At 38.2% G+C, this 21,446-nt stretch overlaps 1 protein-coding gene across 1 annotated transcript; it reads right to left on the bottom strand.

Annotated features, from left to right (window-relative positions):
- Positions 1-76: 76 nt before the first annotated feature.
- Positions 77-21,338, bottom strand: LOC103462413 (complement C3-like). Its single transcript, XM_081605517.1, has 43 exons — positions 21,091-21,338; positions 20,192-20,390; positions 19,916-20,078; positions 19,447-19,541; positions 19,092-19,180; positions 18,399-18,481; positions 18,231-18,318; positions 17,988-18,090; positions 16,832-16,952; positions 15,935-16,050; positions 15,542-15,688; positions 15,119-15,218; positions 14,945-15,039; positions 14,657-14,848; positions 13,948-14,103; positions 13,567-13,696; positions 13,280-13,348; positions 11,843-12,040; positions 11,105-11,225; positions 10,932-11,020; positions 10,661-10,800; positions 9,455-9,667; positions 9,215-9,278; positions 8,813-8,902; positions 8,516-8,719; positions 7,962-8,037; positions 7,133-7,292; positions 6,936-7,031; positions 6,685-6,835; positions 5,924-6,009; positions 5,758-5,835; positions 4,231-4,386; positions 4,065-4,127; positions 3,841-3,922; positions 3,673-3,721; positions 3,298-3,388; positions 3,094-3,183; positions 2,895-3,006; positions 2,726-2,815; positions 1,803-1,895; positions 1,644-1,727; positions 546-690; positions 77-448 (listed from the first exon to the last, which is right to left on the bottom strand). Exons 1-43 carry the CDS (start codon positions 21,186-21,188, stop codon positions 307-309), a joined length of 5,007 nt encoding a protein of 1,668 aa, XP_081461643.1. The 5' UTR covers positions 21,189-21,338; the 3' UTR covers positions 77-306.
- Between the last annotated feature and the right edge of the window lie 108 nt (positions 21,339-21,446).

Consider the following 21,446-nt stretch of genomic DNA (forward strand, 5'->3'; position numbering starts at 1 on the left):
TGTTAATACTGTGTTGCTTAACCAAAACTTTGACATTGTTTCCTAGCAGGGTTGAAGAAAATGTTACAGTACGTAATTAAATGTTAGTCGTTTATTCTTAGTGAAAACCCCCCAGACATACAGACACTTATGTTAATCAAAATAAATGCATTTCAGGTCCCACTTGAAAGATGTTTATTTGATTTAACATAACTGTCTCTTTTTACACTGAAGCTTTCATATTTCACTGAAATGGCACAGCATAAACTCTTATGTGTCAGTGAACTTTGAAAAGCAGAAATCTTATTTAAGCCTTCACTTGTTTTACTACTGTCGACACCCAAAGAGAGTGTACTGCTGGACCATTGCCTCCATGCCAGCACAGGTGTTGCTGTACTTCTTATTTCCACATTCTGCTTCGGTGGGCCAGTACTCAATCCAGGTCCGTTCACCGAGTACATATTGGTACCTGATAGAAAAATGGAAAACAGAGAGAAAAGTTTACGTTTAAAATCCTGACAAAACTACACAACTAACAAACTGATGATCAACCAGAGTAAACTTACGAATGATTGGGTTCATCAGCGTGAATATCTTTGGAGGTGCCCATGATGAGGTAATTCTGTCCTATTTTTATGTCTAGAGCTTCTCTGCAGTGCCGGAAACCGAGGAATGTGCGCCTTTTATTCTGAGGACCCACATCTGAGCTTCCTATGATTAAAAACACAGTTTTTATATGTTGCAATTTAATTGGACATAGTGACTCAGCAGAGAGAGAAACTGCACCGTCGTCATCATCATCTTCATCATCTGTACGCCTTTCTAAAATCATTGCACATATTTTCAGCAATACATTTAGATTATAATAACTTAACCATCATTGTTACTAATAAATTCAATGGGACTTTGATGAATAAATGTTTGATTTTGTTTGGGAAGCAAATATTACAGTGAAAAAACAAATACAGCAACAAACTGGAAGGTAGTTTTTGGCAATTTTAATTTGATAAGCCGCATAGCAACCCATAATAGTGAAGAGGGAGAAAACTTTAGACTTTAAAACTGTGCTGAGCCTTCATATGTGGGCCCTCAAGACAATAACTGTGGATGTTTTTCTTCCCTTAACCTCCTTAGCAAAAATGCTCAGCTTCAGTCAGTTTCTATGGAGAGCTTCAACAACAATTCACATGTCTTACTTGAGGTAAGAACTGGACTTTGACTAGGCCTTTCCAAATCTGATACCAAAGCAATATCTTTTCAAAAGACAGGGATTTTTCTCAAGGGAAAAAAATTGTTTTGATCGATTGCATATAGATATTTTAACTTTCTTAATCAGGGCAAAACAGGATAACAGTACTTGCACTTTATTTTAATAAGAGGCCTCATATTACAGTTAATTTGTGCTGGTTGTTACATAAAATATCAATAAAATAAAGTGAAGCTTGTGGTTTGTAATTGACAAAATGTGAAAACGTTCAAGAGTATTCAAGGAGTTTGAATACTCTCGAAAAGCCATTTAGAAACATGACAGTGTTACATTAATATTAAATTCTTGCTGATGCTCCATCTGTTAATACATTACTCTATTAATAAGCAGAAATGAAGATTCAACTGTAAATTTTTATAACTTTCCAAAGCTGTAAGTGTGATGGACACGAACCCACCTTCTTTGATGACATCAAGCACAAGCACTGTATAAATATCGGTGGACACGCCGTCTGCAAACTCTTCCACTCTCACTTTGTAAGCTGAGAATATCCAAGTTGTACATCATCAGCACATTTACACAACTCATTGGGAAATTTATGCAAATACAGACTTGCCAAAGTCTATTTTGCTGTTCCGCTCAGTCTCACAAATCTTATCTGTCCGGTCGTCGTCGCTGATTTTGCCCTTCTTCTGCATGCTGCAGTTCTCTGCAATCACACAGCAGGTGCAATGTGACACATAACCCAAGAGTCAGAAACTCAGTGAGTGAATGAATATATCCTCCCTCACCACCAAAAGCAACAATTATCAGTAAAACCTCACTAATTTCTTAGCCTCTACACTCAGAGAAATAATAGGTTTAATTTATGAACCTAAAGGTACATTAATATGATTACCTTAGGATCAGGGTCCTGCTTCCACTACCACACACCCCGACACCATAGATCTGGATTTTAAAAGTATAAATCCCTCTTCTGACAGAAAGGGAATAATATTGTCCTCATAAGAAGGTTTTACCATGTTGTTTAAGTTGTATATAAATGTTGTAGCTAAGAAAATTTTACACTATCCTAGAAACCAAATACTTTTATGATTGTGATGTAGATTTTAGTTTATGTTTCATGGTGATTTTAGATGAAGATTACCTTGTTAGATGTTTGTACTAGATCAACTCAAAAGTCATGGCGAGTACCAGCCTCATGCCACTACTTAGAATGACCAGCAGGGGTCAGTAAGAAGTCAGACTCTGCTAAAAGAACATTGTATCATTTCTTTTCTTCTAGTTTTGCAAATAATTCAGAATTTCTTCATGCAGCAAGAACCTACTAGAAACAAAGACTGAATATCAGAGTTTCACATTTTAAATAACAACAGTTATTAGTGTTTCTTGCCATTTTTGAACATCTATTGTTCTATTTATTTACAAACTAGTTCAAGGTCGTAAATTTAGCTGCATGTATCACTGGTCATGATTTGGTCTCATTCAAAGAAGCAATATTTCTAATTTTCACCAACTATTAAGACAAGTTTTATTCACCTTCAGCACAAATGCATTCGTCGTTTTTGCAGAGCCGCAGCAGCTTTCCAGCGTCCCTCTCTGGATGGTAGAACCTCACACAGCGCGTCTCTGCATGGTGTGTTAAGCACAAGCAGATTTAAATGTATATTTATATATGTTAAACATATTTTTGATGTGTTGTTATTACCATACTGAGGGCTGTCGTGCTCATAAACAGACACAGCTGCTGGCTGTAGTACTCCCACTGCCTGCTTCTGGTGAATCCTAAAAATTATCTCCTCTGGTTTTGTGTGTGAAACCTTTGGAGAAATATTAGTAACAAGACAAATGAAAGAGGAGAATATAGATGCAGAAAGGGTTGAATGGATGTAATACTAAAGACTTACTTTGTCCATGTAGATGGTGATCGAGCTTCTTTCTGAGTCACTGATAATCTCCTTGTACTTTGAGATAGTGCGGGCTCGACCTTTAGATAACTAAATGCAAAAAAACAACTGTGATTCTCATCTGTGAGCATAAAAACATATCTTTATTTTAAATATTTTAGACCAACACATTTGATCAGTCTTGAAGGTCTGCGTGTGTCTTACAAGGTTTAGGTCTTTGGTGTTAACAGTGAAGCCGGTTAGCAAACCGATATCCAAAACTGTCATGGCGGCATCTCGATGTTGGTTCTTATATCTGTGTAGAATAAAAATTAAGCAGAGAAAGAGTTGATAGAAATACAAAGTTAAGATAATTAATGTAATTTGGTGCGAAATTAACATACTTTTGTTTGATTTTTTTTCTTTTCATTTATTAGATCTCTGTAAAGCATGCTGTAAAAAGAAGGAACTCACAGATTTGTTACCAGATAATTGTCTCAATTACTGAGACAATCACCACCAGAATAATTTTTTTCCTGATTAAGATTACATTTGAGGGTTAAATGGACAGTTTTCATGAAATGGCCTCATAGATCTTACAAAAGCAGTATTCTCATGTTGTATATCTTCTCAACTTCACTTGTTTTGTCTAGTAACACAACAGACAAAATAGTTTGTACTCCTCTGTTTGTTTGGTGGAAAGACACAGCAGTTAGGTATAAAACATGCTCATGCAAACAAAGAGACACAAAACTCAAGTAGACGAACCTGGGAGGAGTTGTACTGTCATATTGAACTTCTGACAATCACTATGCTTTTCTTTAGGTAAAGCATAAAACAACGACACCATCTGTCACATGAAAAAATTTAGGTTTCAAGTTAGCATATAATAAATAAATAGGAAGTCATTCTTGGGTATTTAAAATTAAAAATATGCTTGATTTTCCATGACTGCAACTGAACCCAAAACAGCAGTCAAACATTTCACTTACCGTCACTGTGGCTTCTCCTAGGCCTGTGGCAACGACGGTCACATCTTGGTTTATATTATTCATCTATAATGATTTAAAATCAAATAAACTGATCAGCAAAAACACATAAGTAGATGTATTTCATAATAGTTTGAGCCACTGATTGTTATAAAATGCTTGTTCGAACTTTAGATGTTCTTGTGGCAAAGTGGTTCCTCCTGTTGAAATTGTATTTTACAGGCTTTGATCTGCCCGGCAACAAGATGTCCACATTTAGATCATAGCCTGGGTTCTGTTCACTGGTCCAGAACTCTGCCACGGCCTGGTACACTGTGACAGTGGCCTGCAGAGAGAAGACGGACATGAAAAAATGAGTTCTGACGTCAAAGAAACACAACAATCGACGCTATTTCACAAGTTGTGGTTTTAAAGTGTGACAAAAGTACAACAGGTGGTATCTGGATTAATTAACTCTCAGTACCATTGTGTTATTAAACAGTTTTGATATACATAAATAATAATTCTAAAAGTCTGTGTGAGGGCGAGTGACATCAGTCAGAGGAGGCCTGGGGTCTCAATTATAAACGTGGCGCTAAAGTTGTGACCTACAAAAAAACAAACTAGACAGAAGAGGCATTGCCACTGCTGCAAATGGTAGAATCCGGAAGTAAATTCTAACTTTTCGGGTCATGCGTCTTGATGCAGTCCTCCGCTGTAACCAGCAGGGGGCAGTGGCTCCTCACTTCCTCTCCAAACCCACAGAGCGCAGAGGAGGAGGTGCCTTTAATATTACTCTATGTATTGACCTTCTACTAAAATGCCAATGTTGGTGTGTAACTTTTATTTGTCACGCCACTACTGTGGCTAAAAAAAATAAGATTTTGTTCCCCCATCTCACTGAATTGTGTTTCTTTACTCTTTTCTCTGTGATTGCCATTGTTGGCCATGAAAAACATTGATCAACTGATATTCACGAGGCACTTTGCATCGACCATTTATGGCTGAATGTAGAGGATATGAATATATGAGCAATGATTATGAAGGAGAAATTGCTTCCTGGTTCTAGTTTCATTAATCTGGATTATTCTGGAGATTTGCCTTTTTTTTCCTTTTGGGAAAATGCATAGTTTTAGTATAGATCCTGAGCAAAGTTTTAGAAATGAGACCCATGACGTTTCTGTGGTCACTGCCAAGCTAATAAGCACCGACAGCCAAAAAGATGAGTTGTTTAAGCTCAACTGTCTTTGTTTCAAGCAAACTTTCTTTAAAAGAGACATCTGCAGTAGAGAAAATTTTGGGAATTTACTAAATATAAGATGGGCGACCATTGACAGTGATCTATGGATTACCTCTAAAGTATTTCATACGTAGCATGTTTTGGCCTCCGTTAAGACCAAACATAACTGTGTCTCAGGTTAAAGCTAAAAAAAAGATTGAGATGGGAAAACATTTGTTTACATATTGATGTATGGATGCTAACAAAAATGTCTTTCTCTGCATTTTTTTTCAATTACAATAAAAACAAGTTCAGCAGAGGAGGTACAGTTCTCCAGTTCCTCTGGACAAGAACTTCATCTTCTCAATCTAACAAAGTCCAAGAGTGATTGTGCTACGGTTTAAAACTGTCTGTCAGCATCATGGTACTTGGATATGTGGGCATACAGAGACTGGTAAACAGTCTCATAAAGGCTTAAAAGAATAAGTTTTACATTACCTGAATTGATCCAAAGCCTCCGTTTTCTCTTTGCTGCTTGTTGAACCACCTTGCAATTGGCCAGGCTTCGTTAAAGGCCTTTACGATAAAAAACAGACCATGTTAAAGCTGTTGACCAGAATGATCGTCTATATTGAAGTCACAGTAGTAAATAAGACATTCTGACCTTGACTCTGACCAGAGCCAGGAGAGCGTATGCTGTGGCTTCCAGTGTGTAAACACGACCCATTGGTACCGGCCAGTGGGACAGATCTGAGGACAACACGGCTCAATCTCACGAAGCCTCCCAAAAACATCAGGGGAAGCAACACATTTACAGACAAACATCAAGAAATACTGTGTGAACCTAGACATTACATGCAGACTTGAACAATGATTTCAAAATGCAGTGCGGCCTTTTCTGCATCTCGGTGATACTTGAAAGGTTGGTCTGAATTAAACTGTACAAGAAAGAGATACCATAGATGAGAGGAAGACAATTAATCCAGACTTAACGTGAGTTTTCCACTGAAAGGAAAACCCGAAAAAAAAATTAAAATGGAGGGAAAACATTTTCCAGCATATGTAAATGGATGTTTTTCAGGAACATACATAAGGGAAGAATGTCAATTGAGTTAAGTGAGTTAAGTCCTCCACCTTCACTCTCACTACCTGTTGCAGAAAAAGGTTAGTCCCATCAGTGGAACCAGTAAGTCTGAATACTTGCTACAGGTTAGTTCACCTGTGAACAGAGGCAGATTTGTACAATGTAGATGTATTGAAAATAGTATCTGATTTGCTTGGCCTTAATCTGGGTCTTGTCTTGGACTGTGGTAAAGATCAAGACAACTCTCTCGTCTTCTCTTTGTGTTGTAGCTGAGAGGTTAAATGATCTAAACTGTTTCATTAGAACTGCTCCATAGTGTCTGTGTTACTGTGTGATCGCACCTGGAGAGGCAAAACTGTGCAGGATCTCCAGGTTCAGCTTATTTTCATTGGCCAGGGCACACGACGCCATGGCAACAGTGTAGGGGTTTATTAAGGTCGCCAGGCGTTTTTGGAGGTAGCTCACTGCTTTGTTTATGCTGTCTTGTAAACTCTGGATAAAACAAAGGAAACATTTTTAAAAAGGTGAGAAATATTAGAATATTGGAAGCATTACAATATACTGTATTGTGAGAGAAAACAAAGATCCTCACATTAACACTGGCACTACATAACCTGCTTGACTCCTGCATGGCAATGAGGCAAAAGGCTGTCAGGGAGACGTCCGAATCTACGCCGCCGACGTCACCCTGTGGACACACACAACCTGTTCTTACACTAATACTGATTTACAAATACTACGCTTTTTAAAATGATGAATTATAGGTCTGGACGATTTCACGGTGCCCACAGTCATCTCTACGTGGGACATTCTTCCAACTTCTCTGAACATCCCGTCAGACTGCTGTGCGTTGTGAATCAAAAAGTTGACGGCGTCACAGATGACTTTGCTTTGAACGGCCACCAGTCTGTGGGCCAGGGAGAAAACCTTGACAACATATGCTGTCAGCCTTTCGGGGGGAAACAGAGGATGAAGAAAGGTTGGTAATTTCTGAAACATCGAACCGAACGAAGTCAGATTGTAAATTCGTCTATGCTTGTTTTAGGAGTCGTACTTGTAATCTTTTAAAGTGGCTTTGAGCAATACTTTCCCAGGCTTCCTGTAGATCTTTCTAAAATGCTCAGACATTTGCTGTGGCTCTAATTTACGGAGAACTCCTCCTATTTGGTAAGCAATTTATGTTTGACCTATAAATTATCCATCTATTAATTTTCTTCCACTTATTCAGGCTTTCTAACCAGAGAGGGCAAGATTTCGCTCTGCCCAGCCACTTGGGGCAGCTCCTCTGGGAAAATCCCAAGGTGTTCCCAGATCAGCCAAGCCAAAAGATCTGCAAATATTGCTAGCTTCTTCTGACTTTGAAAATATTTTAATTCTTTTTCAGAGTGTAACAAATGCAAAATAATCTGATATTTATTTTTAGAACCCCAGGTTGAAGTCCTGATGGATCGTCTCTTTCCCCTGGGCTTCAAATGCGACTAAACAGTGAAGATGAAAACTACAGAAAGCCAATAGGATGACTGAAAAAGAACCATCTATTGATAGGAGTAAGAGTGTTTTAAAACTTGTGCAAATTACTATAGATAGATAATTATGTCTGAAGGTTTTCAGGGCTCACCAGGTGCTGCTGTCATGATCAGGATATGCAGCAAAGGATCCGTCTCTTTTACGGTAGCTTAGCTGATTACGGTAACCTAAGCCCAACAAAACAAACAAGATTCACTGATTGAAGTTTATCTTTTGTGAACCCATGTGTTCAGATGCTGCACATCTTTCATTGGGATTGTGCACAAGGTTAAAATTTAATTTCTTCATAAAGTTCAAATTGAAATTAAATAACAGTTTTTATTTGCTTTAATACACATTAAGAACTAAATAGAATCATCTTCAATCTGTTATAGACAATCTGTGACATGACCGTGACTAACCACTTTCTAACCTAGGAAAGGGTTTTGTCAACTTCAGTCCTCTAGGGGCGCTGTCCCGAAACTTTTACATGCTTCAAAACAAATGAGAATACAATCAGATGATTAGCAGGACTCTGGAGAACTTGACTGCAAACTGAGGATGTAATTTGATTAAGTTGCAGGTTGCCACCCCTTGAGGACTGGAGCTGAAGATCCCTGACCTCAGATATAAATAGTCAGAGAAATATATATTTATTTGCCCCACCGGTTATGATGTGCTGCAGGGCTTCATCCCGTCTCTCGACCCCCACAGCTTCCCACTGGTAGGTCATGTCCAAATATGTGGTTGCAATGACGGGCATTGTCAAGTGGATCATGTTTTCCTCTCCACAACCAGAAGGTTGGTAGAGCAGGCCGCTCATCGACTCTCCAGTGACGGCGTTCTTCAGCTCTTCTTTAGGCTTTTTTCCTGGCAACATTCCCACGAGCAGCAAAGAGAAGCTAACGTCACGCAGTCTTAATTGCACCTTGCAGTCTTACATCCGGTTTATTTGCATATCACCTGTAATTGCTATTTGTGCGCTGGTAGTTGAGTTCGGTATGATGTCAATCAGAGGAATATTACTGCGGAGGAGCTGCACTTGTTTACCATCTGGATTTTAAAAAAACATTAATTATCACCACTTTAGAAGTAACTATAGCGTTGCTCTAAACTCAATGCTCTTTGTCTGCTCCATCCACTCATCATAACTTCATCGTCATCCCCCTCTGTCTTTTCCTGTTTTCATTTCAAGCGTTTCTTTCCTCTTGAGACAGACATCTCTTGATTTAACAATAGTTTATTCTTAAAAGCCAGGCCCGGTAAAGCACTTTAAATTAAATGATGGAATTAAGTACGTTTTTCAACCACACAACTTATTGAGATTAATCCATGTGCTTAAAAATGTTGACTATAGAGTCTTACCTTTTCCTTCGTTTTCAGGGTCCAACGTTACAGTTAGGGGAGATTTGATCAGAATACCTTCAGGCTAGAAGAAACAGCAACGAGGAAACATCTGAAATTTAGCTTTTTCTCTATATCAGGTTTTGTTAATTCAATCAATTTAAAATGAATTCAATATCCAATGGCAGTGAAAGACAACCAAAACACAGAATGGTTGGATTTTACATACTTGAATTGACGGATTGATTTTTTTTCTCTTACCACAACGTGCAGCGTTTTTCTAAATCCGTCACCCTGCTCAGAGTCCTTCACAGCTACTTTGACCTCGATGTTGAAATCTCCTTCTCTCATTGGAATAATAACAAAGGGAACTGATTGTGTACTCGAGGCCCCAACTTTGACCTCCTGTTGATATTTGCCACGCTTAGAAGCTGCGCTGCACACATGTTCTGTCTCAAGTAGAAAGACGCGCACCTTAAAAACAACAAACGGGTGAAAAGGTGCAACGTGGTTACTCGGGTCGATTCAGTTCAGATGGTTTTGATTTGGTCAACGTAGGCAGATGCCCAGGGCAGCATTAGAAAGATGATCAAACAAACACAAGATGAAACGTATTTTAGGCATTTATTTAGATTTGGACCCACCTGTAGGCATTTTGGGAATAGTTTCCAGGGATATGATGGACAAAGACAATTAATTGAGTCTTGCTTCTGATTGAGAAGAAATGTATTACATCTGCTTTGTTAAAATGACAATCTCCCAGTATTATGCAATGGAGAGGTAGACTTAAAAAAATTAACATTATGGAAAAAACAACATCAAGACCGTAACTTAAGATGGAGACGTTTGAACCTAAGTGGAAACCAAAGATTACAGTCATAATGGATCCTGACACCTTTGTTTACTTACATGTATATTTTTAAAGTTTATTTTGTACTATTATTATTATTATTATTATTATTATTACTAATATGTACTATTATTACTTAGTTAAGTAATAATAGTACATCAACATGTGATGTTACCAAATGACTTGTGCCAAAGTCTGAATTAAACAACATGCATACTTATTGTAGTTCAGTTATTTAAAACAAAGAACCGCATACATCCATGTCTCTATAAGCAGTTATCAGAAGATAAATAAAAAGTAAAAAATAAATATGTAACTTAACATAGTTTTTATTGCGTACATGCAGGCTGGATTGTTGGTCCATGGAGGGGCTTTGCAGGAGCCAACCCTGAGTTTAGTTTAGCAAAACAACTTTACAACTGATACATCTCGTCACTTCACAAAAAGACCTGGTTCACGTTATAGAAAATTAAATTTGATCTAAAGCTTCAAATCAATTTAATTTATTTCAGTACAACCCAACCATATCGACACACACTGTTCAATCCTTATTTAAGTAGATTAGGAGCAATTAAAAAACAATTATCTGTGTCTGTAATCCATGTTGCATTACTTACAGTGGCAGGCTCAGGATTATGGTTGTGCAGAACGGCTTTAATTTCTATCTGCTCTCCTCGAACACTTGAGTAGGGCAGTTTGAGATCAATGAAGATGTCCTTTCGGACAACAATGTCCAAAGGGTTGGACACACAGAGGCCTTCACACAGCACAAATGACACAGAAAATAAAGGAACAGTGAAACAATGAGGGACTAAAATTTATGGATCAGTTGATGTTGATTTTGAAACACAACTAAACATTGAAGCCTCAAGTTGAATGAATTCTCACCACCAGTATTGGACAGACCAATCCCTGTGAACCTCCATGTTGTGATCGTATCCTGCAGAGCCATGTTCTTAACAAAGGAGGTTGTTTCACTGAAACAAAGACACATTTAAGATTGAAGCTAAACTGATAGCGTGATTCTTTTTGTTCATTTGTAAAAGTTTCTGTGAACCCACCAGTTAGGCTTGTCTGGAGGGCATGCTGGCAATTTGACATCGGACCACAGCCAGCTTTCAGGGAATTTGGTGCGAGAGACAATGTCATTCGTGTCCATATAGCTGCTGTCGTCGCTCTCACCTCGAGTTTGATTAAAAAAAAAAGAATTTCCTTTCAAACAACAAAACTGACGAAATAGTGATGCTGTCGCCTCTCATGTCTTGTTCCAGGTGCTTATGTGATGGTTTGAAAGTTGGTTATTTCAGAGATACATTTATTCTTTTGATGTTAAGATGTTGTAATGCTTTACCAGAATTTTGGGCTGAAGATGTTAATGTCTAGTTGATGTAATGGTTAGATGCAACCAGCAGGGGGAGTCCAGCGCTTGCGCTAGCTATGTTGAAGAGCACCGGAACTTCCTCCATAGCTGGAGCAGAAGCACCGTGTCCGGCTCTTTTTATTAAAATATCTCCCTTCTTCAGGTATGAGTATATATATAAACACACCTGTAGACTGAAAATGAGTTTATTAACTGTCAGAAAGCTTGTGACTTTTTTTTTGACGCTCCGAATGTTAACAAATTCCGTTGTTAGCTCTGTTAGCTCCATTGTTAGCGCCGTTGCTAACATAGTGCTGTTTAAACGTCGATATTGTGTATGTTTGTAAGCTAACTGAGATAATAATATACGCTGGAGCAGAAGCACCGTGTCCGGCTCTTTTATTAAAATATCCCCCTTCTTCCGGGCATTTACACTTACTGCGAGCTAGTTTAAGGTTTTCCTCTCTCCTCTCGGCTCGTTTTCTTTCCATCTCCGTGCAGCAGTGCAGGAAAGCCTCGACGCAGGCCTCACCGTCCAGAATGTACTCGCTGCGACGCTCACAGGAATATGAAACTGTGGTCTCCCGTGTGCCATCCAAACAACAGTCACGCTGCAGGTCGTTGTCATATCGACTCACTGGTTACACAGAAGGTTGTGGGGGAAAATGAGCACAAGAAGCTGATTGAAAGCATAAAAACAGTTTGGTAAGGATAAGCTAAAAAATAAAAATAGATCAAAGTAACTCCCAAAAAAACATGTTGGACGCATAATTTAAAAACCAAGCATTTAAAAATAATATCAGTTATCTTGTTTTGTTTATACTTATCTTTTGCTGAAGTTTTATTGGTGAAATTCATTTGAAGGCATGGGAACAAACTTAATGTTTATGGTTAAATGTATTTGGTGCTATTTTTTATCAGAAAGTCTAAAGAGATGAAATCTCTGAGGGAGTGCTGGCCAAGAGGCACGCAGGTGTACAGTTTGCAAAACAGTAATTAAAAGGTACAGACAATTCAAACATCATAAATTTACTTAAGTACAAACTAAATAAAAACTTACACAAATAGAACATAAGTCAAGACTCCATGAAGGAGGTTTAAGAAATGCTATTACACTTTTAAGAGGGATTGTTGTGCAAAAGGTTTTTATTTTTTTAGCTTTCTATCATGTTATAATGTTATTCCCTCATCAGCAACATATGCAAACTGTTGCTTTTACTCATTAATGCATGTTTTAGAAATCGTTGAATCGCCCGTGGCAACCAATCAAGGGCGCCTTAACAAACTGATGAACTACTTCTCAGTCCAGCGCTCCTACAAATGTTTGTAAACCGAATCAGCACACGGCATGGAGAAGTGTTGACACTAAAGACACAGACGCCAAAGGGTCAGATACAGATATGACGTAGGTCAAATTTCTTTTAAGTGGGTTTTGACATATGCAGTATTTTCATACCAGCTGAAGACAGCATAGTTACTTCACTGAACTCAGAAAATGGCACTTTGTGACTGACAAATAGACAAAAAACCCCTTTGAGAAGAGTTTTTAGCCAGTTTGCAGATTATTTCTGGATCAAGGGTGCAGCATATTTGTAAATGTCCCAAAAGATCAGCTGATAAAATGATTCATTAGTGATATCATACATTATGCATCCATTACAACGTGTTGTGCATCAATGAAAGGGATGTACCAAGAATTTAATGTGCATGTATCAGTGGCAATGCTGTTGGAAACTCAACCTGCTGTTTTTCTGTATGTTGAACAAACACAAGATGTATTTGCAATTAAATAAGTCTAAAAAGCCAAAACTGTCTGAGAGACGACACAAGTGAAACGTGAATGCAGATTGTTCTTGCTTTCTGTGACGGCTCTTACATAATTCGGTGGTGGCGTTCATCAGGGCAGTGTCCCGTTTCCTCCTCCGGAGGGCTGAGCACATTGGATCTAAAAACATGGATGCACGTGTTGCGACAAAGTTATTTCAGATTTATTCCAGGTGGAGTTAAGAAAACAAACAGTAGAAGAATTTAGATTTTTTTAAATGTATTTTAGCCTTATGTAAAATCAAGAATAAAGAAAGGCCTCCTATTTTAACTGGAACAGGACAACAAGCCATCATCTCTTCTTTTATGCATTGTTGTATTTTTGTTTTGCTCAGCTACCCTGTCTGGGCGGCGTCTCGGATTGTAAGTTGGACTGAAACAGCAGCCCAGCATCGTAGAACACACTCATGCTGTCCTTTCCTCCTCCGTGTGTGCAGCCGATGTCGTGGTTCTCAACTGTGTCCCACACCTGAGGAATCAAAAGGGCTCCTTAAAACCCTTGTGCGTGCGAGAACTGAGGCAAACGTAGAGGTCTATGGAAAATGATACAGGTTTTATGTGTGTGGGGTCAGTTGGACCCCATTTCGAAATACAAGGGTTAAGATAAAATGCAAAAAAAAAAAAAAAAAACAACAACTGATGAATCTTTGGGGAATGAATCTTTGACATGCAAAGACGCTTTGGCTTTAAGTGCTGAACATAGTCAGGAGAGAAGATCACCTTTTTCTGCGTCAGACGGTATTTCTTGTTAAGAGCAATGACGCCTTTGTCCACGGCCAGCAGCCCCACTGTGGCTTCAGGGTCTCCTGTGATTTTCAGATCAAACTTTCTCCGAGGTTCGTAGGAGGTGGAAAGTTTCAGTGGCTCTAGTTTCAGCTGTTGGAAGTAGATGAGACCATCCCTTATTTCCATGCATAATATGATTAAAAGAGTAAGAACTGTGAATAATAGCGGAAGGCGTGCAGACAATGAAGATGATGCTTAGAGAACATGAGCGCTGGGAGACACAAACATTACCATCTAAAACAAAAAAGCAGATAATTTAAAGCAGAATTGAAACTACACAAGAGCCCTTTTACTCCCTTCATGCACACATTAAATCAAAATTCTTACTTAATTTCTTCATATCTTTGAAACGTTTTTTTCTTTACAATATGGTTTCAACACAACAAAAAAACCATTTGTGAACGTTTATGTTTTAAAGTGTGTCCAAATATTTACCATGATCAATAACACCGAACAGCTGAACAGAGACTCAGAAGTTGGATTTAATTTTCAGTTTTCCTGTCTAGATATATTGGTGGATGTAAATCCATAAGATGCCAGATGGTGTTTAAGAAATGTCTGAACTTATAAAAAATGTCTGAGAAATCTAAAAAACAACAAAAAAATTCTATTGGTCAAAAATAAAATAATAACCGTGCCTCACCGAGCCGAGGCAGGAGTCCTTCACGTCCACCCAGACTGAGTCCGACACCACCTCGTTGTCATCGGGATGGTAGAAGACCAGGACGCGGAATGACGGCAGCATCTCCTTGGTAACGGCGAGGGTCATGGATATCATCACTTGACCTTTCACTTTAAAGCGTCCATGCTTTATTAATTGACCTCTGCTCTGGATCTGAAAGCAGGAATAAAAAATAAAAAGACTGCATAAAGCTCTACTTCAAACTTCTTCAAACGTTTTTAGAAACAAACATAAAATTTGCTCTCGCACCAAATATGTTACATCGTTTTCTGGATTGTCCTGTTTGTTGAGGTTGATGTTCACTTTCAGGTTATCTCCTGGTTTTACTTCTGCTGTTGACACTCCTGCAGAGACGGCTTTGGGTAATTTACCACAAAATGTGTTTATGCATAGAAAACTGATGGACATAAATGTAGTGTTTACCTATGTGGACGTAGTTTTTGCTTGTTGAGCGATAAGGTAGAGCTGTCATGCTTGCCGATGCTTGTCGTTCAGCTGAAATTCGAGGACTTTTGGTCCTTACCTACACAGTTAAGCAAAAATATAAATATTAAATAAAGAAATATACTTGACAAACAGAGATGCACTCTAGCAAACACAGCTATAGAGCTCTTACAGGTATGACTAAGTACAATTACATGTTCTTTGTTTAGAGGAAGAAAATATTACTCGATACCTCATGTTTTTGAATCGCACTATTGTCAGAAATGTGAGAAACTTACAAGAGCGTTCATGCAGGCTTCAATGCTTATTTTAAACATGAGATCAGCATCCTGAATAGGCGTCTATCCATGTGCCTCGATAAAAATGTGAAACAACACATTTCTACCAATTCTCAGGACTTACTGTGATCTTTAGCGGTCCAGTGTTTTCCAGCGTATTGATTGAAAGTCTCGCCATGCCGTTGGCAGAAGTAACGCCTTCAACCTCAGCTTCATCGATCGCAACAGGAACTCCTTGTGCTGAAGTGCCGTCAGGATTCAGAACCTCAACCTTTCAAGAAACAGACAAAGGTCAATCATATCTGACAGAAATGGATATGGTCAAACATTCGCATGGAAAAGAGAAGAAAGAGGATGTTTGAGGAACCTGAATGTCTGATCTTTGGACCAACAGTTCATTAAAATACACAAATTCACAAAGTTATTCGCTTAAACCAGCTACAAATCAGTCAAATGTGACACATCAGACTATCAGTTTGTCTGCATGTGAATCAAAACAGGACAAAAGAAATCTTACCGCAAAATCAAAAGACAATCCCGGTTTGAAATATTTGGGTGTCTTGGAGAACTGGATGATGTACGGTGATATGACAATGTAAATATCTCTCAGCTCTGCCTCCACCATCTCACTACCTGTGAGGATAAGAATGAAGTGTCAGGCTTTCAGTTCGTTGTTTCACAGCAGTGCGGACACATAAAAAAGCTCTGGATGTCACAGTACACCACTTCACAGATAAAATGGTGCATAGTCACGATATATTAATAAACAAGGCCTTTAAGGCTTCCATTGTTGGAAGAAGTGAGTTCAGTTCCTTCAGGGGATAACGCTGAGACCAGGCTCTAATGCTGAAATTATGCACTTCAGGATAATGTCAACTCTTTTTACACAAAGTGATCGGTCTGAACATTTTCCAATAAGATCGTGACATGATGCGATCCTCAATGGGTTTTAAAGTTAAATCATAAGGCACATCAGTCATAATTTCCACCAAAAATAATGATAAACCAAATAAAGCTGAGGCTTAAAATAATATTTAAAAATTGCTTTTCAGTATTTTATCAACGGAAATTTTTAAATATAACAAAAAACAAACGACATGACATAAATGAAAAAGTGTTGAGCTGAGTACTGAAGAACAGAGGACACATTTATTTACATGATCCATAACATACTAATTTACATTATGTTCAAGATTTTAACAATTTAGAAACATGTTGTATTTATGAGTTTAGTTATTAAACTCATAAATTGTTGCACTTCCAGGACTCTAAGGCAACATGTTTACATAAAAGCTTGAACAAAGTCAAGACAACCCATTTCATTAGGATACACACTGTGATAAACTGTAAACAGACTACCACAGTTTCTCCTGGATAAGTGACACTGACCCCCACCGACCTCTGCTTCTCTTACCGTCTCTTGTCAGCACGCTGACCGCCACAAATATGGAGCTGCCCATAAGATCGGTGAAGTTTTCAAAGCTCTGAGTAATGTGTTCTCTCTTCAGGGTCACCATTCCTTCTCCTCTCTCAATCTAATGTCACACAATGCACGTTATCTGAAGAGTTTGGTGATGTCACACATTTACATCTCATTTACACTCACAGGCAACTTTATCAGGTTCAGCTTTTCTACAGACAAAAACAGTGAATTGCTAATGACATAGCAGCAGCAGCAGCAGCAACACACTGTGTTTGGTATCAACTGATCAATGACTATTCAAAGCACTTTGCATTGCTGAAAATGTGCTGAATAAATAAAATTACCTTTACCTTTATTCAATCAATATCTACATATGTCACATAAAAAACATTGTTAGTAGGGGTGGTCATCTCTCACATTGTTTATCATTCATTTATTGTGGTTATTCCTTTCATGATAAGAATTACATTTATTATCACAATAAATACCTATGAATAATATTTAAAGTCCCCCAAAACTGTCAATTTTGTTGGGATTGTCCACTGTTTGTACAAAAATAGTACCAATAAATATCAACAAATGTATGAATATGAATAAGTGCATTTACTGCTTGCAGTTTAGTAACACAAATAACATTTTTCCATGTGAGTGATGTCCTAGAGAAGTGGATTACAATGATTCTCAGAAGCAGTGTTTATGTTTGTGGGGCGATGGTTGCTCTGCTCTGCAGCAGTACAGTTACCTAAAAAAGCAATAATAAATACCTATTATTACCAATTTTATCGTTATAAGAAATGTACCCCAGAATTGTGATATAAAACTTTAAATCCGTATCGCTCACACCTAACGGTCAGCATTACTAACGACATCACTCATCTGTCTGAGGACGGCCAAAAGTTAAGACCATAAGCACAGACTCCTAATGAGCTCCTTCAAACCCTCCATTTGATAGTTAGTTACAGGTCAGTATCTGTGGGTTTGTTTACAAAAAGCGTTTCCATGATGATTTTCCATATTGTGCTTGTACAGGTAGAATCTCACCCTTCTGTCAGATGCTTCAAACTGTTTCTTATGCATGTGAGGGTCAATGTTTGAGACGGACGTGGAGCCAAACAAAACAGAAAAATAACTGAAGGTAAAAACTCACCGGCACCCTCTGAAGTGAGCTGGGAAAACTCTTCTTTTGATTTTGATGCACAACTCCAAAAGCTCCATATGCAGAGCCTTCTACATCTTCACCAAACATGTACCTGGAGTCAGCAGGAAGACGCTTTTATTTTTTGTTAAAGTTCCAAAACTAGTTTCTACTGCTGTAGATCAAAGTACTACAGAAAACTTAAATCGATCTGATAATCAATACATGTCTCCTACAAAGAGAAACTCAACGTACGTGGCCTTGATGTCTATGTGGAGTTCTTTGCTGTCCGAAAAGAAGAACGAACTTCGGCGTATCAGTTTGACGTCGAAACTGGGCAGCACTGGAAGTTTAAGGTTTGAGTGAGCTCTGACATCAGAACAATCACAACCAGCACGTCAGGGAAACTCTTACGCAACTCACCGTATTCTTTGATTTCAAACTCTGCAGAGTAGCTCATATGTGGTATGCTTTGAAACCTCGCCACGATTCTCCAAAGTCCAACACTTGACACACAGGAAGAGCATCAGGATGTGTGGCCTGTTTAAACAATCCTCCCGTCTTTGACTGTCCATGCAGTAGATGAATGTGTGCCAGTTAGTAGTAAAGTTAAGATAGAGTGAATAGGTAGCTATATTTGTTATATTGCTGTCCTGAATTCCTTAGTGAGTCAGTTTGCTGGTAGCTCAATTTAATACGACACAAATCGACAAGATTCTTCACTTTACTGTAGCCAAAAACATTCTGTAAAACTGTAGCAATAAAATTATGTGTTTAAAAATTACGAGTTAAAACATTAGTACTGTTGACTCTAAATTAACAAACTTGTTTCCTTTGCATTATTTGAGGTCTGAAAGCACTTTTTCGTTATTTTCACCATTTCTCATTTTCTGCAAATAAATGCGTACTAAATTTTCGCTTGGAATTTCAGAGACATGCTGTCAGTAGTTTATAGAATAAGAGAACAATGTTTGTTTTACTCAAACATATGTTTGAGTAAAACAAATTTACTCAAACATGATTTTACCCTTTAATAAAGAGTAAAATCAGAGAAACTGGTCATTTTAAGTGAACTCTTAATTTTTTCCAGAGCATATTAATATGCCATATACTCACCTGACAACTTCAGCAAGTTGAAAATCTCCAGAATGAATTCCTGACCTCAGAGAGACTGGATCCAGCGGTAGAATGACACCTTCAGGGGTCTAAAGGATCAAAATCAAGATTTATTATTATTATTATTATTAAAACTGGTAACTAAAATGCCTTTAGTGAATCCTTAATTTAAAAATTACCATTCTCTAAATCTGTATTAATAAATATCAATTTGTTTAAATACAGCACAGAAGCTTCACATATTGTGAGAAATCACTTCTAGAAATGTTTAGTGAACATGGAGTTACCATCCATGATTTTTTTAATATATATAACATAACATACAACAATGATATTCAAATGTTAAATAAATCACCACAAACTCAATGGCCACAGAAGCGTCCATCTGGGTCATGTTGTCTCTCTCCACAGGCTTCATGTCAGGCGTCATGGCAAATATCCTGTAATGAACTGCAGCAAAAATGTTACACATCCAATTATCATGAGACTTTTTACATGAACCCATCAGGTAATACTGTGGACTGAACTCCCATTTTCTCAAAAATAAAACATTAAAACTTCCATTGATAAGTTCTAACTTGGACCAGCACTTCTGCAAATACCACCAGACTGACACATTTTTTGCCGTCTTGTCTTTTTATATTTTCTACTTAGAAATAACTTAGTATTGCCTAAAATTCAGCTGAGGAAAAAGAGTCTGTCTCAGAAAGTGGAATAAATCAAGACAATCTTCATTTGTAATTTGAACTTCCTGACTGATTTTATGACCATCTCGTTTAAACAACCTAACAGGCCAGGTGTGTTTGTGGCGCTGTCGGACTCACCTTTGCTGTTGGGTGTGTAGAGCGCTTTGTCCGTCTGGATGAAGATGTAGCCGGCATGCAGGGACAAGAGGACGACTTTCTCCAGCTTTGCATCGGGGAACTGAGCTTGCAGATACACATAGTGCTTTAAGTTTGGCCTGCGAATGAAGTCGTCAGCAGGAATCTGTCAAAGATTTAAAAGAAATGTTTGTCATGACTGAGCGGTGTTTATATTGGACATTTGAAGATGGTTCAAAATCCGCAAACGTTTGAGGTAAAACTCAGTTTCAACATCACCTCAACTTCCCCAAAGCCTTGAAATCTGTTTGCAGTGTTGAGGTTCACAGAGGCGTGTGCAAGTCTTTGAGATTTGGTCGGCCAGTTCATCACACTGATGCTGACGGTGAAGTTGTTCTCACTGGGGCAGTCCTGGCACTCCACGAAGATGTTTTGTGGTCTTCCCAGCCGCAGCAGGTTGGGGGCAGACATCACCTTCCTGCAGAGCAGAAACAGGCCAGGAAGTAAAGCTGAACGTAAAGATTTGTCCGGCCAGACTGGACCCAGTTACAGGTTACTGACATCTTATCACAGATAAATAATTTACCTTTTTGTTTCACAACATTTGTTTGAGTCTATTAAAGTTTCTGTTTACCCTGCCTGTCCAAAAACATTACCCACATCTTCAATTTGAGATTTATTGAGTTTTTCTTCTTGATTTACTGACACATTAAACCTGTTCAACAGTCTTGGGACTTTAAAACTAAAAGGTTTTAAATATTTTGTTGTAGTCTTTAGTTTTTGTCCAGTGTCAGTCCAGTGCATGAATACTACCTCACAACTTTGCTCTTTCTTGTCTTCCTTCACACAATATCAGAGTTTGACTCTAAGTCTTCAAATGCTAATTTACTCTTTCAAAATTAAAATTAACAGACACATCCAACTTTATTTTTTACTAAATTTATTAATGTGATTTAATACGTCTTACAAATAATTTCTCCTCAAAACGTTAAATTTTGCTACCAGCCTGGGAATGGATGTATTTTTTATTTTTCTACTAATTCAACTTCTTTGATTTGGGATTATCTGCAACAGCAACTGGATCAAATTTATAACTTCCTCTAACAGGATTGAAGACAGACAGGCACGCAGTGGTTCTTGATGCTGTAACAAACTAGAGGATAGAAGATCAGACTTACATTGGAGCTGCTGTTGTCCTAGAAATCACCGAAATAAAAGCCACTGAGGTGAACAACCACCACTGCTGTGTCCTCGTCATCCTGCAGCCTGAGCCCATATTCACTGTTGGTGCAGCAAAGAGCTGCAGCTTTCCGTCATGCAGTCGCTTCCCTCTGTGTGGACTTTCACTTCACCTGTCACATGTTTCATTCATGATCTCTCCTCCCCGAGATGGTTTGTCATTTGGAAAATATTTTCTATACCTCTGCTACGCATTCCACAAGAAATGCAGGAATGTCCAGAGGTAAAAGTTTGCAGTTGAGTAAAATAGTTTGTAAGGGTTACACTGACAGTCTCTACAATATTATGTGTAAGC

The sequence above is a fragment of the Poecilia reticulata genome, chromosome 1, assembly GCF_904066995.2.
Source record: "Poecilia reticulata chromosome 1, P_reticulata-male-v2, whole genome shotgun sequence".
NCBI classification, from domain to species: domain Eukaryota; kingdom Metazoa; phylum Chordata; class Actinopteri; order Cyprinodontiformes; family Poeciliidae; genus Poecilia; species Poecilia reticulata.

Coding starts and splice junctions, on each gene's coding strand:
- LOC103462413 (XM_081605517.1), bottom strand. CDS start 21,188: ATGGGCTCAGGCTGCAGGATGACGAGGACACAGCAGTGGTGGTTGTTC. Junction 16,953..17,987: donor GCTCACTTCAGAGGGTGCCG/GTGAGTTTTTAC, acceptor GTGTGACATTAG/ATTGAGAGAGGAGAAGGAAT. Junction 14,849..14,944: donor AAAACGATGTAACATATTTG/GTGCGAGAGCAA, acceptor TCCTGCTTTCAG/ATCCAGAGCAGAGGTCAATT.